This window comes from Thalassophryne amazonica, chromosome 16, assembly GCF_902500255.1.
Source record: "Thalassophryne amazonica chromosome 16, fThaAma1.1, whole genome shotgun sequence".
In the NCBI taxonomy this organism is placed as follows: Eukaryota; Metazoa; Chordata; class Actinopteri; order Batrachoidiformes; family Batrachoididae; genus Thalassophryne; species Thalassophryne amazonica.
In genome coordinates, this window is record NC_047118.1 from 49,167,090 (window position 1) to 49,191,868 (window position 24,779).

General features: G+C 41.6%; 1 protein-coding gene across 8 annotated transcripts in view; it reads right to left on the bottom strand.

Annotated features, from left to right (window-relative positions):
- LOC117527207 (SUN domain-containing protein 1-like) overlaps positions 1-24,779 on the bottom strand; it is a 76,700-nt gene that overhangs the window by 2,616 nt on the left and 49,305 nt on the right. For 7 of the 8 annotated variants that reach the window (XM_034189427.1, XM_034189422.1, XM_034189420.1 and 4 more), the window contains 16 exons: positions 20,988-21,281; positions 20,206-20,340; positions 19,724-19,849; positions 16,903-16,986; positions 14,230-14,340; positions 13,966-14,085; positions 13,767-13,860; positions 12,408-12,466; positions 9,295-9,455; positions 8,805-9,080; positions 8,635-8,727; positions 7,149-7,240; positions 6,853-6,997; positions 2,765-3,061; positions 2,398-2,482; positions 1,693-1,808 (listed from right to left, as the gene is read on the bottom strand). In XM_034189427.1, the coding sequence (XP_034045318.1) occupies positions 1,693-1,808; positions 2,398-2,482; positions 2,765-3,061; positions 6,853-6,997; positions 7,149-7,240; positions 8,635-8,727; positions 8,805-9,080; positions 9,295-9,455; positions 12,408-12,466; positions 13,767-13,860; positions 13,966-14,085; positions 14,230-14,340; positions 16,903-16,986; positions 19,724-19,849; positions 20,206-20,340; positions 20,988-21,281 (2,288 nt within the window). The remainder of the gene's footprint in view (positions 1-1,692; positions 1,809-2,397; positions 2,483-2,764; positions 3,062-6,852; positions 6,998-7,148; positions 7,241-8,634; positions 8,728-8,804; positions 9,081-9,294; positions 9,456-12,407; positions 12,467-13,766; positions 13,861-13,965; positions 14,086-14,229; positions 14,341-16,902; positions 16,987-19,723; positions 19,850-20,205; positions 20,341-20,987; positions 21,282-24,779) is intronic. The other variant, XM_034189424.1, reaches the window with a different exon arrangement.

The following is a 24,779-nucleotide window of genomic DNA, read 5'->3' on the forward strand; positions in this document are numbered from 1 at the left end:
ACATCATGTGGTTCAAGCAAAGTAATTGGGGCTGAAGAGAAAATACACAATTTCACCACGTTATCTAAGCATTTAAATATTGTCGCCCTAGATCAAACTTCTAATTAATCATTAACTTGTGAAATATTTAACAACAGGTCAAGGGCAGGATGACAGACCACAGTATGACTTATTTACAGTGAAATCCACTCATGTTAATTTTCTTTGTATGCTGCATATTTTACCTTTGGGTGGTTGTAGAATTTCCCACTAAATGTTACAAAACAACATGTTGAACAATTACAAGGGATCACTTATCACTTATTACACATCCATCCAGAGAACCTTTCAACAACCATTCAGATTTCCTTCATATTTGGCAAGATGCTAGTACTGAACAATGCCCGATTCCCAAAATTTGGATGGACCATTTTGTGTATTAGTTTACTATTTAGCATACTGAAGGATTATTAACTGAGCGCGAGGTCTGTATGGGAAAATATCAGACCGACGTATAGATAGTACGGACGGAGCGTTAGCGAGGTCCATGCAAAAAAACACAGAGGTCTAATATTTCCGTACAGACCGAGTAAGCAAGGTTAATAATTTGCTTATCATATGGCCATTATAAAACACGCAAACTGAGGGTATCACCTGAATATGAAAGCTGCTGATGGCTTATAGTTAGAACTGTTCGTTTCACCTCCATGAAGAATTTGCTAACAGATAGTCCGGTCGTTAGCTGGTAAGCTTTCAATCTGGGTGTGTTTTTTTCCCGATGCTGTTTAGATATTTCTGGAGTACGTTCATGTCCGACTTGGGTTTTCTAATCGTGTTTTTAGCCGTCTGGTTTGAAACAATTGTGATACTTCTGTACCGACTGCCACAGTAACTGGTCTGGTATGGGAAAATATCAGAACGGAAATCAGCCAATCAGAGCGAGCGTAGTGTCGTAGCCATATGATAATAGCGCATATTCCCTGTTGTGTTGTGCATCATAAAAATAACTGTGACAGCAAGTACATTGCCAATTTTATGACCATAAGCAGAACTGTATTTTTTGGAGTATAAGTTGAACCTTTTCTCTGTATTATCGGTTCTTTAATTTGGATTTTTGTGCATTGCTGCATTTTATTGCCATTTATTATTTTATGATTAGTTTACTTTGTTTAGTGCTTTGATTACTTGGAAAATCCTTCATAAATAGCAAAGCATAACTAGGCGGGTCCGGGGGTGTGCCCGAACCCACACAACTACAGGACTACTGGGTGTCCCACACACACTCATGCGGGATGTGGGACATGGGGGAAAATACCGGGACTGTCCCACCCAATGCGGGACGGTTGGCAGCGCTGCATTTAGTGAGGTAAACACGCAATGGTTTAGCTTTACATGGAAACAGTTTGTGCAACTATACATTTCTAATGACATTTTCACCTGTCCAGTGGTGACAAGAAGCAATTTTCTCCAAGTACTTATACATTACAGTAGTTATACACCAATAACATTAATGAGCCTGTTAGCTACCACTTGCTGCAGTGCTGCATTCTAAATATATATATATATATATATATATATATATATATATATATATATATATATATATATATATATATATATATATATATATTTCCAATTGGTGTTATCACAATAATCATAACAGCAGTTTAATTATTAATGAAATTATTGAAGTTTTAGAAATCTGAGGTTCACCTGAATGACAACACGAGGAGACTGTGAAAAATACCAGAGTGGCAGACCGAACAGACTCATGAGGGCCGTCTTGGTCCCGTGTGTCTCAGAGCAGCGGGTGCTGAGGACGCTGCCTCCTGAAAGGTCACAAAGTCATTGTGGAACAGAGGTTACAGTACTTTCCGCTTTCACTTTCTAAATGGAAAGTGAAAGAACATTTGAAAATACTTGAATACAGATTTCAAGGACCGCAAATGGTTGTTTATACAACAGACACGAGAAAATACAGCCACACTGCAGGGATCCCCAACCGATCAGTGTGTCAATAAGCAATAATTATTTTAATATAGAAACTGAACTGTTATGAAGTTATTTTATTAAAGTAAATTAACAATTAAAATAATTTCTATACTCTAACAAACTGTGCAGACAGGCAAGAACATGGTACCTATTTGTGCATGTGTGCCCCTTTTGTTGCACTGTAAAGTCGATTTCCTATCTAGGCCAGCAGACACTTGACAATGGAGCTTTTGCCTCTAATACCCTATTGTCCCGTACCCTGGCTAAAGCCTACAATGATCTATTACGTAAGAGTCACATATTAGCCAGCAGTACTCGGTTATGGAACACCTAGCTTCCTAATCCCTTCTGCTTATTACGGGTTCACCTACAGACCTCCACAGAAGCTCAGGATGGACATGCGTTGATGTGAGGCTCGGTTCGTACCTCCAGACTCCAGGGCGTAGTCCACTTGGCCCGTTCGATCCTGAGAGTAAAGCTTTAATGCATTCTGGACAATTACGTTCACTTGCTGGGACAGAGAAAAAGTAGAGAAATATGTTGTGAATATAAGTTTTCTTTAATGTTTTCTGTAATATAAGTGTTCATAGTACTGTGTGTAATTTCTGTCTTAGAAATATTTCAGTAGTTTGGGAGGGGATGAAATAACTTGTTAAGGACAGGTGGCCTTAAAGAAGGATGGAACTTTTCTAACATCGGAGCTTTTCTAACACTTTTCAGACAAAATGCTGTGACCGGCTTGATACTGCAGCTCAGCTTGAGGCATCGCAAGAAGCAAATAACAGTTCATCACCTCTTCTGTCAATCCTTCAGCAGCAGCAGTTTGTTGAACACTTCCGGTTACTGTCTGGACGATTGTCTCAGCTCTGGACCCAGACCCACTCAAGGTCTGAGCTCGGCTCAGCTCCAGTGACATGTTCCTTAGGATGCTGTGTTCCAGAGAGGCCAGTGACGCCCGCAAGTCAGATGTGCTGACGTAGCGCTGAGACAGCCAGTGGATCAGAGACTCAGGTACCTCTCCCGAGCTGTCGCTGCCAAAAAACAGGGCATGCAGCTCTTTGCGTACCTGCGAGGACACCTGGGCTGATATCTAGGAAACATAAAAGATAAAAATATAACATCATTTTGGACCACCATTATAAAACACAGACATGAGAACCCCTGGCAGATTTGCAAGTTTGCACGGGAAGACTGTCTTGCCATAATAAGCCAAGTGCGCATCATGACTGTGCATGCTCGAACGCTGAGCCTCTCTCTTTTTTGGCTACCAAGCACCGACTAAACCCAAGTAACATGATTATGCGTGCTGACTCTGCAAACAGTTATTACAGACTTGAAAGGTCGCATAAAAGCCAGTGTGATATTCATAATTGTAAGCATAAAGATCTGGAATGCACATGCACAACACGGTTCATTTTACACAACTTTCCCATGAAGAAAGAAAAATACAGAAAGGCGCAAGAGATGCATTAAAATAGTAAGTTTGTCACTTACAGTTATCACAGCCAGTTATATGATGTGAACAGCACGTTGCTATTGTAAACAATGAGGAGATGTACCTTCCTTGTAGTCCTTGCGGAGTCATTTTAAGAGTACTCTCATCATTTTCAATCAAATATTCAGAAATACAACCCCTGGCAAAAATTATGGAATCACCGGCCTCGGAGGATGTTCATTCAGTTGTTTAATTTTGTAGAAAAAAAAGCAGATCACAGACATGACACAAAACTAAAGTCATTTCAAATGGCAACTTTCTGGCTTTAAGAAACACTATAAGAAATCAGGAAAAATAATTGTGGCAGTCAGTAATGGTTACTTTTTTAGACCAAGCAGAGGGAAAAAAATATGGAATCACTCAATTCTGAGGAAAAAATTATGGAATCATGAAAAACAAAAGAACGCTCCAACACATCACTAGTATTTTGTTGCACCACCTCTGGCTTTTATAACAGCTTGCAGTCTCTGAGGCATGGACTTAATGAGTGACAAACAGTACTCTTCATCAATCTGGCTCCAACTTTCTCTGATTGCTGTTGCCAGATCAGCTTTGCAGGTTGGAGCCTTGTCATGGACCATTTTCTTCAACTTCCACCAAAGATTTTCAATTGGATTAAGATCCGGACTATTTGCAGGCCATGACATTGACCCTATGTGTCTTTTTGCAAGGAATGTTTTCACAGTTTTTGCTCTATGGCAAGATGCATTATCATCTTGAAAAATGATTTCATCATCCCCAAACATCCTTTCAATTGATGGGATAAGAAAAGTGTCCAAAATATCAACGTAAACTTGTGCATTTATTGATGATGTAATGACAGCCATCTCCCCAGTGCCTTTACCTAACATGCAGCCCCATATCATCAATGACTGTGGAAATTTACATGTTCTCTTCAGGCAGTCATCTTTATAAATCTCATTGTAACGGCACCAAACAAAAGTTCCAGCATCATCACCTTGCCCAATGCAGATTTGAGATTCATCACTGAATGTGACTTTCATCCAGTCATCCACAGTCCACGATTGCTTTTCCTTAGCCCATTGTAACCTTGTTTTTTTCTGTTTAGGTGTTAATGATGCCTTTCGTTTAGCTTTTCTGTATGTAAATCCCATTTCCTTTAGGCAGTTTCTTACAGTTCGGTCACAGACGTTGACTCCAGTTTCCTCCCATTCGTTCCTCATTTGTTTTGTTGTGCATTTTCGATTTTTGAGACATATTGCTTTAAGTTTTCTGTCTTGACGCTTTGATGTCTTCCTTGGTCTACCAGTATGTTTGCCTTTAACAACCTTCCCATGTTGTTTGTATTTGGTCCAGAGTTTAGACACAGCTGACTGTGAACAACCAACATCTTTTGCAACATTGCGTGATGATTTACCCTCTTTTACGAGTTTGATAATCCTCTCCTTTGTTTCAATTGACATCTCTCGTGTTGGAGCCATGATTCACGTCAGTCCACTTGGTGCAACAGCTCTCCAAGGTGTGATCACTCCTTTTTAGATGCAGACTAACGAGCAGATCTGATTTGATGCAGGTGTTAGTTTTGGGGATGAAAATTTACAGGGTGATTCCATAATTTATTCCTCAGAATTGAGTGAGTCCATATTTTTTCCCTCTGCTTGGTCTAAAAAAGTAACCGTTACTGACTGCCACAATTTTTTTTCCTGATTTCTTATAGTGTTTCTTAAAGCCAGAAAGTTGCCATTTGAAATGACTTTAGTTTTGTGTCATGTCTGTGATCTGCTTTTTTTCTACAAAATTAAACAACTGAATGAACATCCTCCGAGGCTGGTGATTCCATAATTTTTGCCAGGGGTTGTATCTGCATACATGCATGGAGCCACATTTTAACACCAGCATTTTTGCCAACCCTTCCATCAGTTTCAGTGGGTCGGGTTTAACAATTCTATTAACCACAACAAGTCCTCATAATCTTGTCTGATTTGCTCCACCTCTTCTTCAGCGGTTAAACAAAAGACTAATTTGCAGTTACCGAGAAGTATGCTAACGTATGATCACAAAAACCTCAGGCCTTACAAATAAGAGTCATCGGGAGATGACATATCCTGCTGGTGGACACAAATCAGGAATTCAAAGTGTCCGGGGATCACCCAAGAGCACGCTTATGCTAAATACTAATGAAATTGGTCAACTTGTTCTTGAGATATGGCGTTAACAAGGGTGGCAATGAGAATATCTTAAATATCTCGCTGTGACCTTGAAACTGACCCAAGGTCACAGTAATCAACTGGTGTCAGGGATCATCGAAGTACACCCTTATGGTAAATATGAATTAAATTGGTCAATTGGTTCTTGAGATATCGCACTAACAAGGGTGGCAATGAGAATATCTTAGATATCTCGCTGTGACCTTGAAATTGACCCCAAGGTCACAGTACTCAAATGGTGTAAGGGATCATCCAAGCACACCCTTATGCTAAATATGAATTAAATTGGTCAACTGGTTCTTGAGATATCGCACTAAAACGAAAACGGACAGAATCCCCCCCCACCATATTTCATACCAGGAGAATATAAAGTTACAATTCATCGACGTACCACCTTTTAAACTAATCTAAACTGCAATGATCACTTACTATTATATTGTATTCTGCTATCTTTACCATGTTTACACAGGTTCGCTTGGTAGCCAAAATGCTATTGAATCCCATAATGCGTAGTGCGAGCAGAGATGCGCATTTTGCTTATTAAAGCAACTGATACAAGGGGGCTGTGTAACATATTCTGATAATGCACATTTTAACTGGACAACACTGTTGCATTTCAACCAATTGCAGGTGACATCATCTAAGCGCGACCATTTGAGATGACATCGTGGTGGAAGGTTGGCCTAACTCTATTAGAACTGCAAAAAAAAAAAAAAATTATTATGAATAAACAACTATTTTAATAATTGATTCATCATTTTGAGTCACAAATCCAAATTCTCCAATTTTGTCTTCTTGAAAGCGAATACTTTCTGGTGTATTTTACTAGTTTATTTACTCTTATCTTGCAGTAAACTGAATATATCTGGGTTGTGGACAAAAGCTATTTAAAAGCATCATTTTGGGCTCTGGAAAACAATAATAGACATTTTTCACCATTTTCTGACAATTTATAGACCTAACGATTAATTGAGAGATTGATCAATCAATTATGAAAATAATCACCAACTGCAGACTTACGAACTATGCCAACCAATAAAAATGTGCCTTATCCAGCACCGGATTATGCTGTACAGGTCCCTCATACCAAAGATCGGAATTGTGAAAGGACACCAGCCTCAAGCAAACTCCAAGATCTGCAGATCAACCCGAAATTCTCATGCCTGAAACCACCATCACAATAAAGAGAGGAGAACTATTACATCCTGTGTCACTTACAGTGTCCCGCAGCATGCCCAGCTGCTCACAGTGGCCCTTACATCCCAACACACCCTGCAAGTTCTGTTTGACTTCAGCCAACTCTCTCTCAATCTTCTGCACATCTGCTAGCAAAGCATGATGGTCGTCCTGTTTCACACCCAAACTGAACAAAAGAGAAAACACACAAGTTACCATCATCTTCCATTCATTTACTTTTTTAATATTCAAATTGAAGAGTGTTGTTTCTTTTGCATCAACTCTAGAGAATATTGAGAAACTTTCCCACAAATTAAAAAAAACAAAAAAAAAAGTACCTGACAGATGGTGGTGGTGATGTTGAAATGATGCCCTCTTTCATTCTTTCTGCTTTCTCATGCTCGTACTGCTGCTGCTTCAGCTTCATCTCCTAAACAAAAGGCCATATAAAACATCAGCACTCTACCCAAAATACCACAGGGGAAATTATTTTTCCATAACTTACAAAAACTACTATGGAGACAAACATGCAGACAGACAATGTATTGGATGTTATTTGATGTACAATGGACAAAAGAAATGATCAGATGCACATGGATTGGTGGTCTGCAGCACTGGAAAACTACAGTAAAGACACGAGTCCATTTGTGTTGTTTTTTGTTTGTTTTTAACTGTAAACCAGCTCTTTAATTTGGAATTTCTTTGCATTGTTGGAGTGCATTTTTATTATTCCCATTTATTTTGTTAAGTGCTATCTAGGGAAACACCTAGATAAATAGTAATTCCTTTATATATTAATAGCCAAGTGGCCTCTATGTGCATGTGTGCATATATGTGCGTGGGTATTGCCTCGATCACTGAGAAACTGGGGAGAGCTGCCGTTTGGTATGCTTATGTATTTTGGGTCAAGGATGAACACTGCGAAAACGGAAAGTTGATAGGACTAATATTTTTTTGAGAAATTAGGGTTATTAGTTAACAACACTGAACAATGGACGTTGACAATTACATTCTGGACTCAAGCCATTCTAGCATGGGGCGGTAAATCATCTATACATTAAAAGCGAAGTGGCATCTGTGTATGCGTATGCGTGTATCTGTGATTTTATTTAGTAAGTTCAATGCAAGTACATAATCTAATTGTAAATACATTAAAAATGGATGAGAAGAAAGTGAAAACACTTATTTCCACTGTGATCCATTTAAAAATCAAATGACAAAACAGAAGTAATAATAAAGTAATAATAATAATAATAATAGTGTGTATATGAAAAGAATCTAAATTTAGAAATACATTAAGATAGTAAATTAACATAAAAAATTACATAATTGTCAGGAAATAAAAGGGTTGAGTTCTTCCTCTAAAAACTGTTGAGGTCTAATGTCAAAGGTTCTAAAAACATTCTGGAATCACATGCCATTCCAACTCATTATAGAAACTTTGCATAATTTATTATCACCCTATCCTACCTATTTAAAAACACTACCCAATCTAGAGCCCATGGATCCCCACAGGCAACATGCTCGTTATTCATAATAATGAACGTGTGATTTTTCATAAGTCAAAAGACCGCTCAAACTAGTAAACAAACAAAAAAGTGACTTATATTCTGGAAAATACAGTGATAGACCTACGGTTTTACTCATCCATTCTGCACATTATGGAATTTTAATAACTTGCCTGCTTGACTTATGTTTTACAACACAGTTTTGCTTCAATTTTAAGCTTTGGTAATATTTTTTTGTTTTATTACTGATGTCAGATTATTCGTGCAATCTGTAGAAAAGTTATTTTTGAACAGAAAAGCCACATATCTGAAGTACCTCAGTCTTTGTAGACAAAACATTGAGCAGGACTGACAATTCGGCTAGCCGTGCTGCCTGACTCTCTTGCTGCTCCTTCTGTTGTTCCACAGCCTGCAGGGAAAAGCGAGACAGAAAAGGTGAAAAACAAATCATCACAGGAAAAAGAGTGTTTATCCTCAAGCTGCTACCTGTGTTCTGAGTGTGTTTTCCTGCTCCAGCTCTCCTCGCAGCACACTGACTCTCTGCTCCAGCAAGGATGACACCCAGAGTCCCAGCTTGTCTCTGTCAGTCTGAGTATGGAGCTGCTCCTTCAGGTTGCTATACAGACCCAAAAGGTTCTTGTGTTGCTGGTCCTGCTTCTGATCACCCTGCTGGACTCGTTCCCACAGCACGGCCAGCTGACGTTCCAAGGTTTCCAGACGCTCCATGTCAAAACTAGAGGCCACTGCAGGAGGAAGGACTGACTGAGGACAACAAAAATGAAAGAATGACAACAGAAATATATTTTGATGATGCTGCAGGTGTGAAACAGAAATGATTCTCTGCATAATAAACTGTATGCATGTGTGCAAGACAGGAATGTAATTATGAAGGAAAAAAGTTTTAACTGCCAGATACATCCTGTCGAACTCGTATCAACACTTTGCTGTGTCATACTAACACTTTGATGGTACTTACTGGTGCCTGTGAGAACGAAGATGCTGGAGTCGGTTTCAGCAGAGTCTGTGGATCTGACACTGGGACAGAGGCAGGAAGTGGAGAAGAGGCTGGCATGGTGAGGTTTATGGCTGGGAGGTAGGCAAGCAGGAAACCAGCGGATGGACCCCACCACCACAAAGCTGCAGGTACAGAAGATAAATAATGAATTCCAAACTGCACTGATTCACATGTTGGGTGATTAAACAGTGTTTAACAATTCAGCTGCTGTTTACCATAAGTAAGAACACGTATGTCCTGCTGGGCTGTGGGTGAGCTATACAAAGAATATAGTGCAAAGCTAGAATATAGTACAGGCTAAGCTGTATGACAACTAAACAGATTCTTGTCATTTGATTGGTGGATCCCATGTCATGTGACATTCATTATTTGTCCAATTGACTGGGTAATGCCACTAGAATACAAATAATGAATGTTTGCAAGTGCAATGGTAAGAATATTTCATGAGGTGAAAGGTGGAACATTCCATTTTTCACCAAAAAGCCGACGGCAGTGTACAGACTGCCATCTGCTTTTCTCAGTCCAGCGAAAAATCGCAACACAAATTTGTTGAAATCTTCATCCGACAGTCTTTCTACTTCAGCTAGAGATGTCCCAGTAAATACTGCAAATGCCTCCAAAAGGCTTACTGTTTTTTGTTTTTTTGTGTGTGTTAGAAGAATAAGCAGCATCAATAAGCTCCCACCAAGCGCCATCACCGCTTTACCGCTTTTAAGAAAACTATCAAATGATGTGGATTTATTGAGGCCCTAAAGAGCTGAATTTTTAATAAGTTTCAGCATAAACATGGAGTCCAATAAAAGGTTTAGCATTCCAAGATCAGATGATGATCAAGATTAACAAATTAAACAATTACCATTCAACATACAGTTTAGTCACAGTATAGGAAGCAAAATAAAGTTAAATAAGAAACTGTACTGAATACACAAGGAAATTTTTTTAATCTAATTAATGCATTTACTCTGGCTTGAGCACCTGCACCTTAAGGTGATGCTTGGTTTCACACAATGTGCCAATTTCCTGACTGGATTAGCGCATAAACTCCAATAAGAATTCAATTTGATTTATTTACGGTGCATCCAGAAAGTATTCACAGCAATTCACTTTTTCCACATTTTGTTATGTTACAACCTTATTCCAAAATGGAGTAAATATTTTTTTCCTTGCAAAATTCTACTCACAAGACCCCATAATGACAACATGAAAAAGTTTTTTTTTTTATTTCTGCAAACTTATTAAAAATAAAAACTAAGAAATCACATGTACCTAAGTATTCACAACCTTGCTGATGCACCTTTGGCAGCAATTACAGCCTCAAGTCTTCTTGAATATGATGCCACAAGATGCCCATTCCTCTGGAACATCTCTCAAGCTCCATCAGGTTGGATGGGGAATGTTGGCGCACAGCCATTTTCAGATCTCTCCAGAGATGTTCAATCGGATTCAGGTCTGGGCTCTGGCTAGGCCACTCAAGAACATTCACAGGGTTGTCCTAAAGCCACTCCTTTGATATCTTGGCTGTGTGCCTAAGGTGATTTTCCTGCTGAAAGATGGACAGTCACCCCAGTCTGAGGTCAAGAGCGCTCTGGAGCAGGTTTTCATCCAGGATGTCTCCGTGCATTGCTGCATTCATTTCTGCTGTATTCATTTCTGTATTCAACAGTTCAATCTTTGTCTCATCAGACAAAGAGAATTTTGTTTATCATGGTCTGAGAGTCCTTCAAGTGCCTTTTTGGCAAACTCCACGTGGGCTGCCATGTACCTTTTACTAAGGAGTGGCTTCCGTCTGGCCACTTTACCATGAAGGCCTGACTGGTGGATTGCTGCAGAGATGGTTGCCCTTCCCGAAGGTTCTCAACAGAGGAATGCTGGAGCTCTGACAGAGTGACCATCAAGTTCTTGGTCACCTCCCTGATTAAGCCCCTTCTTCCCCGTTTGCTCAGTTTAGACAGGTCGCCAGCTCTCGGAAGAGTCCTGGTGGATCTGAACTTCCATTTACTGATGATAGTGGCCGCTGTGCTCATTGGGACCTTCAAAACAGCAGAAATGTTTTATGTACCCTTCCCCAGATTTGTGCCTCGAGACAATTCTGTCTCCGAGGTCTACAGACAATTCCTTTGACTTCATGGTTGGTTTGTGCTCTGACATGCACTGTCAACTGTGGGACCTTATATGTAGTCAGGTGTGTGTCTTCCAAATCATGTCCAATCAACTGAATTTACCCTAGGTGGACATCAATTAAGCTGTAGAAACATCTCAAGTATGGTCAGTGGAAACGCGATGCACCCGAGCTGAATTTAGAGCTTCATGGCAAAGGCTGTGAATACTTATGTACATGCAACTTCTTAGTTGTTGTTGTTTTTTAATAAATTTACATGACTCTTAAAAAAAAAAAAAAAAAAAACTTTCACATAGCCATTATGGGGTATTGTGTGTAGAATTTTGAGGGAAAAAATTTCATCCATTTTGGAATAAGGCTGTAAACATAACAAAATGTGGAAAAATGGAAGTGCAGTGAATACTTTCTGGATGCAATGCACATAGCACCAAGTACAAATCACCCCAAGCTGCTTCATAGGGGTAAGGTCTAACCTTACCAACCTCCCTGAGCAAGCACATAGGTAAGGTAAGGAAAAAATGTATGATTTAAGGGTTATAAACATTTGTAACAGCTAACCTTATTTATTTGGGGGACTTAAAGTTTGCAGAACTTTGTAGAAGCTAACTGGTCCTCCAGTGGTTTTCAAAGGTTTCCATCCACTCACAAAAAGTTAGCTTTGCCAATTAGCCATTACCTTATTAACAGAACAGTGCCCATCACTGCAAGTATGTGATCTAAGGATTAGTTCACTCCAGGAAACCAAAAATAAGTATGTTTGAGAGCAGAGGAGCTCACACAAAGCCAAAAATGAATGACCTGAATCTGGTTCTAGATTTGAGGCATACTCTGGGGATGTGTGCTGGTTGAGATACAGACTCTCTTATGACTGAACAATTTGTCGCTGTCTGCACACAACAAAATGGCTACCACCTGTGACGCAAGATGCGACAGTTCAGAGCTTGTGTGAACTCACCGAGAAGGAGCAGCAGGGGCAGGAGGAGCAGCAGGAGTTTCCAGAGTATGGGGAGGCATCTAGAACAGATTCGTACTGAGTCAGAAAAACACATAACCGACAGATACACTTACTAATAACGATAGCAACTAAGACCAGGACCTTTGAGAATGAAGACTTTCAAAAATCCTCACAAGCACAAGCAGCAGCGTGACATTTTCCTGACCATAAATTATGTCACAATATTGCTATTAAAATACTTTAATGACACCTAAATATATCCTTTTCATTTGACTGGTGCATTAATGTTTTTGTTATTTCTGTCCTAATCAAATCCTCACAAACAGTAAGAAAGATGTTAGATCCCGTAGTTTCATTTTTCTCTTTTTTTATTAACAAAAACAAGCTTTTGCATCATGTAAAGCAGACCTGTTGGCCCCAGCATGTAGAGCAAATATAAAGTCTATTAATCTGACCTGTTGTGCTTTTTAAGTCAGAGACATTGTCACAGCCTGATGAAAGCTGTTATCCACATACTAAGACTCCCTTGTTTTCGAAGACACGTCCAGAAAAACTTTAGTTCCTTATCATGAAAATTGCTTGTGAATAAACGCAGCATTTTAAAGAAGTCCTTTGCTAGTGCCCTGGCTGCGTTTCTCAGCTGGCTACTGCTTTGTTCCACCGCCAACCAGAAGAAAAAAATATTTTAAAAGCTGAAAGTCCTTTCTGCAGTTATTTTATTACTGTCACTGTGCTCCATTTATTCACAATCAGCACAGCCATCCATAGTCTCTTCGGCACTCTGCTAGCGATTATAATAAATCTCATTAATGATCCACCAAGACAAAAAAAAAGTACACTGTTAATGACAACAACAACAACATGTCATTCATTATGACTGACTGAGCTTAGGGATGCAGGGCTATGACATCATTGTTTCACAAAATTTCAGACATTCAGGGTCTTTGTGCTGACGTGACCAAACCACAACCAGAGTATCATTTTGAAATATTTTTCCAAGCGCTATATTACACACACACACACACACAGGTGCCTACAGGGCATAGTCAACTGTTGGGCAAACACAAAGCCATCTGTGTCCTGCTGCTGTCAGCTTTCTGTTCTGAGAAGAAATACCTGTTTGGATCTAAGTAAAATATAAAATGATTTATTCAGGTGTCATATAAAACGAATAATGAATGTTTTCCATTCATGCAATAGAAAGAATATTTGAATTTGATGAAATATGGAATGTTCCATCTTTCAACTCATGCAAATATTATCACTGCACTCAAACATTCATTATTTGTATAATATTTTGCCAACCTAAAAGTATAGATACATTACTGTAACATACAGTGGGTTGTGGCTGATCCTTACCGTGTCAGGAAGAAGACATTTAGGACAGACATGAAAGTCACCAGCTGGTACCACCCTGTTGCAAGTAACCAGAAAAGTCCCCTGCCTGCCTTCACTGGGTAGATTGAAGACACATGGAAAACAACAACAACAACAACAATAATAAGCACATGCATATGGAAGAAGAATGAGAATTTTTCTTTGAGGCTCTGTCACCAACCTGGAGCCGACAGAACCATCCAGAGCAGAGAGAGCAGCTTCTGTGTTGCTGCCACAACTCCTGATCCCAAAGTCTTTCCGGCCCTCAGTACATAGTAGCCTGGTTGGAGGAGGCAGGAACCTGGACAACATTACAAGGTCGGAGAGAAGCACAAATTGATCTGGTGCAGGACAAAGTGACTCCACCTATAAACAGGTTGAGCAGCAGATGAAATGCATGGATAATATCAGGTGTCATATCAACATAACAGATGTGCTGGTTGACCTGTGTAGGCTAGCAGGCGCCACAGTGCCCCCATCAGGCGCTGACGCCTGGAGGACTGTGTGAGGAGGACGGTGTGTGTCTCAGAATACTGCTTCCCTTTACAGTCATCACCTGTGTCGGCGAACAGGATGGAGAGCAGCCACATAGAAAAGCAAAATGATGAACTTAAACACAACAACACAAAAAAGCAACATAAAAGGCTGCAAATGAAAGCAACATCAAATCAAAGGTAAATGATTGTAAAAACTCGATAGCAGTGCATGCATACCAAGCTTCTTGAAATATGTGATGTCATTCAAAGCTTGATGTGTGATCGTATTACTCAAACAATAGCCTGCTTTGTCATTCCACAGCTGGCTAAATTATTTTTTCCCTTTTTTTCCCACCATTTTTGATCAATTAATCAGTGAGTGGAGTATTTGCGGCTGCAGAATAACTGAACAGAACTCTGGATCTAAGTTGGACAGGCTACTGAGTATTTCAATTCAATTTCAATTTATTTTCATTTATATAGAGCCAAATCACAACAAAGATGCCTCAAGGCTCTTCACACAAGTAAGGTCTAACCTTACCAACCCCCAGAGCAACCACACAGGCGACAGTGGTAAGGAAGAACTCCTTCTGATGATTTGAGGAATAAACCTGAAGCAGACCAAATTCAAAGGGGTGACCCTCTACTTGGGCCATGCTATACCGACACAATTTATGAAACAATTCACAAAATGAATACACAGGAAATGTTGCTGGTGCACAAGACAGGAGGATTACAAAATCAGACACCACACCCATCTCTGGATGGAACTCACCTCAAAGAGAGAGAAAAAATAATATAATCAGGCATCATTATTGTATATTGAAGTACACTGAAAGAACATAAGATTTTGAATAGGTGGAGAATGAACCTGTTATGTTACATATTTACAGGTGGAATATTCGTGCAGTCTCTATTGAATCCTATGAGCTTTTGAACTTGCACTGCACCATGACAGGGAATCTTGGGGAGGGGTTTGAGGTACAGCTGGACCATGTGAGCTTTGTGAAACCTCCAGCTTTCTTGACTGATATGGTATCAATGCAATCACTGACTTAGTAACGTAGGCGCTTTCACTGGGACTATAATCCTCACCTCTTTTTTCAACTGTCCAGTCATTATGAACCCTGGACTGTGGCCGTTTAGCTGCAATAATGCATGTATAGCACCTTTGTGATTTGGAATTGTACAATTATGAGATTTTCTGGACTGTGTGTTGCACTTGCGTATTAGTCACATCTGTCCAAAACTGTGCCATGATGAGGATAAAAAAAAAAAATCTACAAGTCAAATTGTTCACCAAGTCAACACTGATTTTTGAAATGCGGTGCTACTCTGTCATGCAACGAGAATCAAAATGAATTCAGTCAGCGGATTATGTATTTATATGGCAAACACAGTATTAGCAAGCAAATGCTAATGGTCTAGTTAGCCTTACCTTAGCCTAACCATCCTCCTCCTTGCAGTTCAGACTGTCTCAAAAAGTGCATACAAAAGGAGTGCCAAGTAGTATGGAGGTTATTTCCTCCAATTATTCAAGATTGTGGCTTTTCAGTTTGAGAACATGATTTATTAATTTCACTTGTGCTCCAAGGCCAAACACGTCCTCCTCGCCTAGCTCTTCTTTTATGGTTGTTGGAATCCAGCTTAATGGTGTATTACCACTACATTCTGCTCTGAAGTGTGGATCAGACAGTATATAGGAGAAGGTTGATATGAGTGTAGATGGTTCTATCTTGTGGCCATATGATAATACAGGTTTTATTTTATATAAAAGTCGATTTGAAATATAACTCACAGGAAGTGTCAAACAAGTTTAAATCTAAAGTGCAACTTCTATTCTAGAAAACACAGCAAATTTAACTGAATTATTCTGAAGTGACAGTGTCATTGCTGAAACCTTCAGCATTTGACCTTTTATTATGCAAGCCAATACAAGACTCACACAACATCCAATGATCCAAACAGCAACATAATCTTAAACGTTTCCATCCTCAAATGATCAAAAATAATATTAAAAGACAGATTCTATTCAATAATAGTGTTTTTCTTCTGGTTATATCTCCAGTGACGTTGCATTTTCACTATAAATTGTGATGTAAATCTGTAATTTGCTAGTTTATTATTTTGGTTCTTGTCATTGTCAGCTCATGGGGAAAGATTTATTTGGGCTTGCCTTAAATCTGAATATCTCATGAGCATAGATGACATAGATTTGCTGAGGCAAAACGTAAAGGTCAATCACAGCCTGACTCAAATTTGAACAGGTTAATGTCAAGGAATAGCAGTATGTTCCCATGTGTCTTACAAATTTACTCAAACCTACAACATGCACACTCCTATAAATATATATATTGCATGTTTAGCATGAAACCCAAGCCATATAAAAATTGTTTTTGCCCAATACAGCCCCTTTCAGTTCTGCTAATAAACTACTTCCCCAAAACAGGTTTGACTTCAACTTAAATGAGATGCATCTACGGGTCATAGTGGTCAACAGGCTGTTGACTATATGAAGCAGTTCACACAACCTTTGCGTAACACAGGTCACGCATATCATTAACTCCATCTGTCAGCGGGAGCAGAAGATGAACAACCCAGTGTACAGATAAAGAGGGTGGAGTGACTGTGTGTGCACTTACACAGGGAGCCATTGAGATTAAGATGTGATGAGTGTTCAGTGACCAGATCCTTCACATTCATACTTCCACAGAAACTTGAGTGAGCTGAAAAATAGAACACATTTATTTGCATAACAAAAACTGCAGTTACAAACAAAACATGATGGATTACAAAATCATGTTATATTGCAAGAACGGGGAGTAAGTCTGTATATCAGCAATGTCATGTCTTTATTACATTAACAAGAATTTATGTGCATGGAATCCAAAACAGATGAAGGACTGCACAATGACTACTGCCATAATCAACAAAGTCACGGGTTATAACCCATGCACAGGAGGAAAAACAATGAAAACAATTTTCCCCAAGTTGCAACAGAACAAACCTGAAAAACCAGAATACTAAACACTGACTTTAGACAAATCTTGAAATATTGTGCTCAATGCAAACAACAAATTTGCTAAAAATAAACAGTAGCTTGTTTGTTATTGTTGTAACTGCACAGATATTATATATATATATATATATATATATATATATATATATATATATATATATATACGAGGGCTGTCAATAAAGTAACGGTCCTTTTTATTTTTTTCAAAAACTATATGGATTTCATTCATATGTTTTTACGTCAGACATGCTTGAACCCTTGTGCGCATGCGTGAGTTTTTCCACGCCTGTCGGTGACATCATTCGCCTGTGAGCACTCCTTGTGGGAGGAGTCGTCCAGCCCCTTGTCGGAATTCCTTTGTCTGAGAAGTTGCTGAGAGACTGGCGCGTTGTTTGATCAAAATTTTTTCTAAACCTGTGAGACACATCAAAGTGGACACGGTTCGAAAAATTAAGCTGGTTTTCAGTGAAAATTTTAACGGCTGATGAGAGATTTTGAGGCGATTCTGTTGCTTTAAGGACTTCCCACGGTGCGAGACGTCGCGCTGCGCTCTCAGGCGCCGTCGTCAGCCTGTTCAAGCTGAAAACCTCCACATTTCAGGCTCTGTTGATCCAGGACGTCGTGAGAGAACAGAGAAGTTTCAGAAGAAGTAGGTTTCAGCATTTTATCCGGATATTCCATTGTTAAAGGAGATTTTTTTAATGAAAGACGTGCGGACGGGTCCGCACGTCGGCTCGCAGCCGACGCGACGCTCCGCCACAGGAAAAACACCTCTGTTGAAAGCCTTAAGGACAAGTTGGAACATGTCCTGCTGTTAAACAATTTCTCATATACTCACTCCACTGAAAGCCATCAAAAGCCGCCTGGATTTTACAAATGGTTATCAACACGGAGGTGTTTTTCCTGTGCCGCCGCACCGCGTCGGCTGCGTCCCGACGCGCGGACCCGTCCGCACGTCTTTCATTAAAAAAAATCTCCTTTAACAGTGGAATATCCGGATAAAATGCTGAAATCGACTTCTTCTGAAACTTCTCTGTTCTCTCATGACGTCCTGGATCAATAGAGCCTGAAATGTGGAGGTTTTCAGCTTGAACAGGCTGATGACGCCGCCTGAGAGCGCAGCGCCACGTCTCGCACCGTGAGAAGTCCTTAAAGCAACAGAATCACCTCAAAATCTCTCATCAGCCGTTAAAATTTTCACTGAAAACCAGCTTAATTTTTCGAACCGTGTCCACTTCGATGTGTCTCACAGGTTTAGAAAAAATTTTGATCAAACAACGCGCCAGTCTCTCAGCAACTTCTCAGACAAAGGAATTCCGACGAGGGGCTGGACGACTCCTCCCACAAGGAGTGTTCACAGGCGAATGACGTCACCGACAGGCGTGGAAAAACTCACGCATGCGCACGAGGGTTCAAGCATGTCTGACGTAAAAACATATGAATGAAATCCATATAGTTTTTGAAAAAAATAAAAAGGACCGTTGCTTTATTGACAGACCTCGTATATATATATATATATATATATATATATATATATATATATATATAGTTGATAAATTCAGAACACCTTTATAGCACCACACATCCTTGGGTCCTGATAGACAACCCCTCAGGCAAACCCCTGGTCCATCCCCACCTTCCAAATGCCATCTACATGCCACAGGTAGGTGATAAGTGGGTGTGTTGTTGGCTTTTTCCAGTTGCTGAGGTCCTCAACACAGAGACACCTGCATGATGGATCCAGGGAATCCACTGCCCATGTTCCCTCATAATGTAGGTAGTCCACCACGTCTGAGTTTCCTTAATCAACCACCCATTTGACACAAAAACCACTCCAGCACTATCAAAGCTTTCTCTGGAGAGGCCTAGTACCAAACACATCCAACATTGACCTTAGATCAGTGGCCATGTCTCACAACCATACAGTAAGTCTGGAAACACTAGGACAAGGATGACGTGAGCCTTTGCTCCTTTGTAACCTAATAACATTTCCAAACACCTCTGATCAGCAGCCTGGAGACAAACATCAGAAATGTGTATGTACATATGTGGTTAAAGTGTCAAGTTTGATGAGAGGTTCAGTTATCTCTGCAGCAACTTTCATATCCCACAGAATTAAAAAAAAAAAAAAAAAAAAAAAAAAAATACTACTTTAGTTTTTGGGGAGTGGACAGTTCTCATTCCGTCTCAAGTATACTTCCTCTTTTAGAAATGGAAAGCATCACTATGACAGTAAAAACTAGAAAGAAGAGATAGAAATGCACAAAGACAAAAAGCTTGTAATGATTATTTTGCAGAAAAGCTGACACCTTATTCTCACAAAACACTATGGCCCATTTTACATGTTCTGGATAAAAGAGAAGTGCTATGTAATTAACAGAAAAGAGCAGCAGGTCAGAAGCTATGAACGTTGACTTTTGTCTTTTTTTTAGAATAATGGGTACCTTGTTCTTCAAAGCCATCAGCCCTGTAGCCCATCTTGTAGAAAACTGTCTGCTTAAACAGCCACAGTTGTGACAAACTGGAGGTCACTGCTTGTCTCATTAAGTCTGAACATGATGCCAGGACACCTAGTTTCAAAACATGCATCACAATATTTAGTCACAGCTGGAAGCACATAAGGATAAGAGAGGGGTGAAAGCGATGACAGAACACCCCTGGACAGGAAAAGGGCAAAAGGAAATTACAGACAGTCTGTTAACAGGAGATAAGGTCACACACATACAACAAGCCACAACACAGCCTGAAACCTGAACAGCAAAGAAGAGAAGGAAATACAAAAGGAGATGAAGTCTTAAGTCTACTCTCTTTCCTTCATCAAGAACCTATTTCTGACCTGAAGAACTCAAAAACTGCCACCAGAGAAGACGGAAGAGGACAAGAGGAGATACTGTGTAATGGATCAAGTGCCCAGATTGTTGTGTACCTTTTCCTGGAGGGTTCTTGGCCCTTGAGCCCATCCAGAGCACACTGTTGAAGAACACTGTGAACAATGACACTACAGGGGCCAAAGCTCGTTTGCTGTAGCGCATACAAGTTTTAGATATATTCACCAGGACACCTGCAGAAGGGGGGGAGAACAATAACTGAAAATTACATTTACATAATCATAAGTTTGGTACCAAGACAACAATATTTGTATTCCATAAATAATTTCAACACTCAGGAGAACAACTTTTCTGTGCAACACTTACTGTATGTTCTGGAATATATAATCACACCTTTTTTTCTGTATGTGAAACTCACTTTGTAACACACATGGGGGCCAGTTTAACATCAGACAAGAACTCAGTGTGGCATATGTGCACACCACAGCTTGTGCTGCTACTTCAAATAATGGCTTTTATATTCAAAAAATAAGCAAGACTGACAAATAGTGTGAGTGTATTTGTCTGTCTAAATATGTCGGCCCTGTGACAGACTGGTGGCCTGTCCAGGGTGTACCCTGCGTCTTGCCCAGTGACCACTGGGATACACACCCAGTGGGTGAAAAAAAAAATAGGACTATTATTAACAACAATGAACGCATGATTTTCCGGGATGTAAATCACACTGTATTATAAATTGCAGGAACTCGCCAACTAGTTAAAAAAAAACAAAAAAAAACAATTAATCAAAAGGGTTTGCAACGTACACTCCAGAAAATACGATCAATACATTAAAACTCTATCCAATTTCAGATGGTCATCAATGACTTGAGAGACTCACCTGTCTTATTCCTGCGATGTTTGTCTCTGGAGTATATGACGGCGGAGGGTGAAGATAAGGAGAGAGCAGCGGCAGAAGTTTCTGCAGCAGAAGCTTCTGTAGTACGAGAAGACGATGACGATAGTGCTGAAGACGATGATGAAGAAAAGTTTGTGGTGAGGGCGTTTGTCCTCTGGCAATGGAAAGAGCAGTCTTTGCAGATATAACCATTGATGTGTTCCGTGTGAGATTTTGACCCGCTAGCACTGGCGTCACCGTTGACACTTGAACTGTGGTCAATACAGGAACTCCTCCCTGTCAGCAGGCACATGGGGTTAAATTCAATTATTTATTTATGATACCAATGTATGATCACAGCAAGTGTTACTAAGGTCACAAGAAAAATAGATCAAACTTTTAAATCAGACAAAGTGCAGTGCTTAAATTCTGTTACTAGCTATATCATTATAGGTAAATAAGTCCCTTCGGCATCTCCCTTGTTTTCACTCTGGGTCACCACAGCAGATCCAAGGTGGATCTGTATGTTGATTTGACATAAGTTTTATGCTGGATGCCCTTCCTGCCGTAACTCCATACTGGAGAATGGGCAGGGACGGGGTTTGAATCAGGAACCTTCCGCACTGGAAACAAGCACACGTATCCGCTTGACCACCACCCCTGTCTACTAGCTATATCATTATAGACAGACTGGAATAAATAATATTTTGGAGCAGTTGCAAATAAAAGGACAGAAGCAAGTAATAATAAAATATATATTTTTACATTTTGATACACAAGAGGTTGGGTTGAAAGGAAAGGTTGCAGCTGGACTACAAAAGAATATTGTCAAATTAATAAGGATGTGCATCTCTCTCTACCTTATAAATTGATTCAATATATACTTCGAGACATGGGTTATGATACAGAACAGTACCTCTTTATTATGTAATGATTTGGTGCAATACAATGCAAACATTCTTTTTCCATGATACATTAAAAACAAGCTAAAAGTTGTATTGCTTATTTTCAAATGCATATTTCTGCATCACCGGGAAGCCATGTCCAGACCAAAGATATTAGGGCTTACGTAGTGGCTGCTAGCTGTACAGGACCAACCGTGACTGTCCTTTTTGAGCATTTTATTACATATATCTGAAACGGTACAGCTTGCTGTGTGGTTAGTTGTCATAATGGGCAATCTAAGAAGTCTGTGCTCTAGCAATTCCATCAAGTGAAAGTTATGTTATGTCACTCAGTGCGTGAGTGTGTGTGAATGGGTGAATGTGAGGTATAATTGTAAAGCACTTTGAGCTTCTGTTGCATTTGGAAAAGCACTACATAAATGCATGCATCCATCCATCCATTTTCTTCCGCTTTATCCGGAGTCGGGTCGCGGGGGCAGCAGCTCAAGCAAAGCCGCCCAGACCTCCCGATCCACACACACCTCCCCCAGCTCCTCCGGGGGAACCCCAAGGCGTTCCCAAGCCAGCCGAGAGATGTAGTCCCTCCAGTGTGTCCTGGGTCTTCCCCGGGGCCTCCTCCCAGTGGGACGTGCCCGGAACACCTCTCCAGCGAGGCGTCCAGGGGGCATCCGGAAAAGATGCCCGAGCCACCTCAACTGACTCCTTTCGACGTGGAGGAGCAGCGGCTCGACTCCGAGCTCCTCCCGAGTGACCGAGCTTCTCACCCTATCTCTAAGGGAGCGCCCAGCCACCCTGGGGAGGAAACTCATCTCGGCCGCTATTTCCCGCGATCTCGTTCTTTCGGTCATGAGCCAAATCTCATGACCATAGGTGAGGATCGGAACGTAGATGGATCGGTAAATCGAGAGCTTTGCCACCCTACTCAGCTCTCTCTTCACCACGATGGTCCGATACAGTGACCGCATCACTGCAGACGCTGCACCGATCCGTCTATCGATCTCACGCTCCATCCGTCCCTCACTCGTGAACAAGACCCCGAGATACTTAAACTCCTCCACTTGAGGCAAGGACACTCCACCGACCTGAAGAGGGCAAAGCACCTTTTTCCGGTCGAGAACCATGGCCTCGGATTTGGAGGTGCTGATTTTCATCCCGGACGCTTCACACTCGGCTGCAAACCGCCCCAGTGCACGCTGAAGGTCCTGATTTGACGAAGCCAACAGAACCACATCGTCCGCAAACAGCAGAGACGAGATTCTGTGGTTCCCAAACCAGACCCCCTCTACACCCTGGCTGCGCCTAGAAATTCTGTCCATAAAAATAATGAACAGAACCGGTGACAAAGGGCAGCCCTGGCGGAGGCCAACGTGCACTGGAAACAGGTTTGACTTACTACCGGCAATGCGAACCAAGCTCCTGCTGCGGTCGTACAGGGACCGGATAGCCCTTAGCTAAAGACCCCGGACCCCGTACTCCCGGAGCACTCCCCACAGGGTGCGCCGAGGGACACGGTCAAATGCCTTCTCCAGAGCCACAAAACACATGTGGACTGGTTGGGCAAACTCCCATGAACCCTCGAGCACCCGATGGAGCGTGTAGAGCTGGTCCAGTGTGCCGCGACCAGGACGAAAACCACACTGCTCCTCCTGAATCCAAGGTTCAACCATCGGTCGAATTCTCCTCTCCAGTACTCTGGAATAGACCTTACCGGGGAGGCTGAGGAGTGTGATCCCCCTATAGTTGGAACACACCCTCCGGTCCCCCTTCTTAAACAGAGGGACCACCACCCCGGTCTGCCAATCCAGAGGCACTGTCCCCGATCGCCACGCGATGTTGCAGAGGCGTGTCAGCCAAGACAGCCCCACAACATCCAGAGACTTAAGGTACTCAGGACGGATTTCATCCACCCCAGGAACCTTGCCACCGAGGAGCTTTCTAACCACCTCGGTGACTTCGGCCTGGGTAATGGATGAGTCCGCCTCCGAGTCCCCAGTCTCTGCCTCCTCTTCGGAAGACGTGACGATGGGATTGAGGAGATCCTCGAAGTACTCCTTCCACCGCCTGACAACATCCCCAGTCAGGGTCAACAGCTCCCCACCCGCACCGTAAACAGTGCTGGTGGAGAGCTGCTTCCGCCTCCTGAGGCGTCGGACGGTTTGCCAGAATCTCTTCGAGGCCGACCGATAGTCCTCCTCCATAGCCTCCCCGAACTCCTCCCAGACCCGAGTTTTTGCCTCTGCGACCGTACGGACTGCGGCACGCTTGGCCGGCCGGTACCTGTCAGCTGCCTCTGGGGTCCCAACTACCAACAAAGATAAGTAGGACTCCTTCTGGAGCTTGATGGCATCCCTTACTTCCGGTGTCCACCACCGGGTTCGGGGATTGCCACCGCGACAGGCACCAGAGACCTTGCGAGCACAGCTATGAGCAGCCGCATCGACAATGGAGGTGGAGAACATGGTCCACTCGGACTCCATGTCTCCAACCTCCCCCGGGATCTGGGGGAAGCTCTCCCGGAGGTGGGAGTTGAAGACCTCGCTGACAGAGGGTTCCGCCAGTCGTTCCCAGCAGACCCTCACGATACGTTTGGGCCTGCCAGGTCTTACCGGCTTCCTACCCTCCCAGCGGATCCAACTCACCACCAGGTGGTGATCAGTTGACAGCTCTGCCCCTCTCTTTACTCGAGTGTCCGAGACACGTGGCCGAAGGTCAGATGATACGACTACAAAGCCGATCATCGACCTCCGGCTCAGGGTGTCCTGGTGCCACGTGCACTTATGGACACCCTTGTGCTTGAACATGGTGTTCGTGATGGACAAACTGTGACTAGCACAGAAGTCCAACAACTGAACACCACTCGGGTTCAGATCGGGGAGGCCGTGCTTCCCGA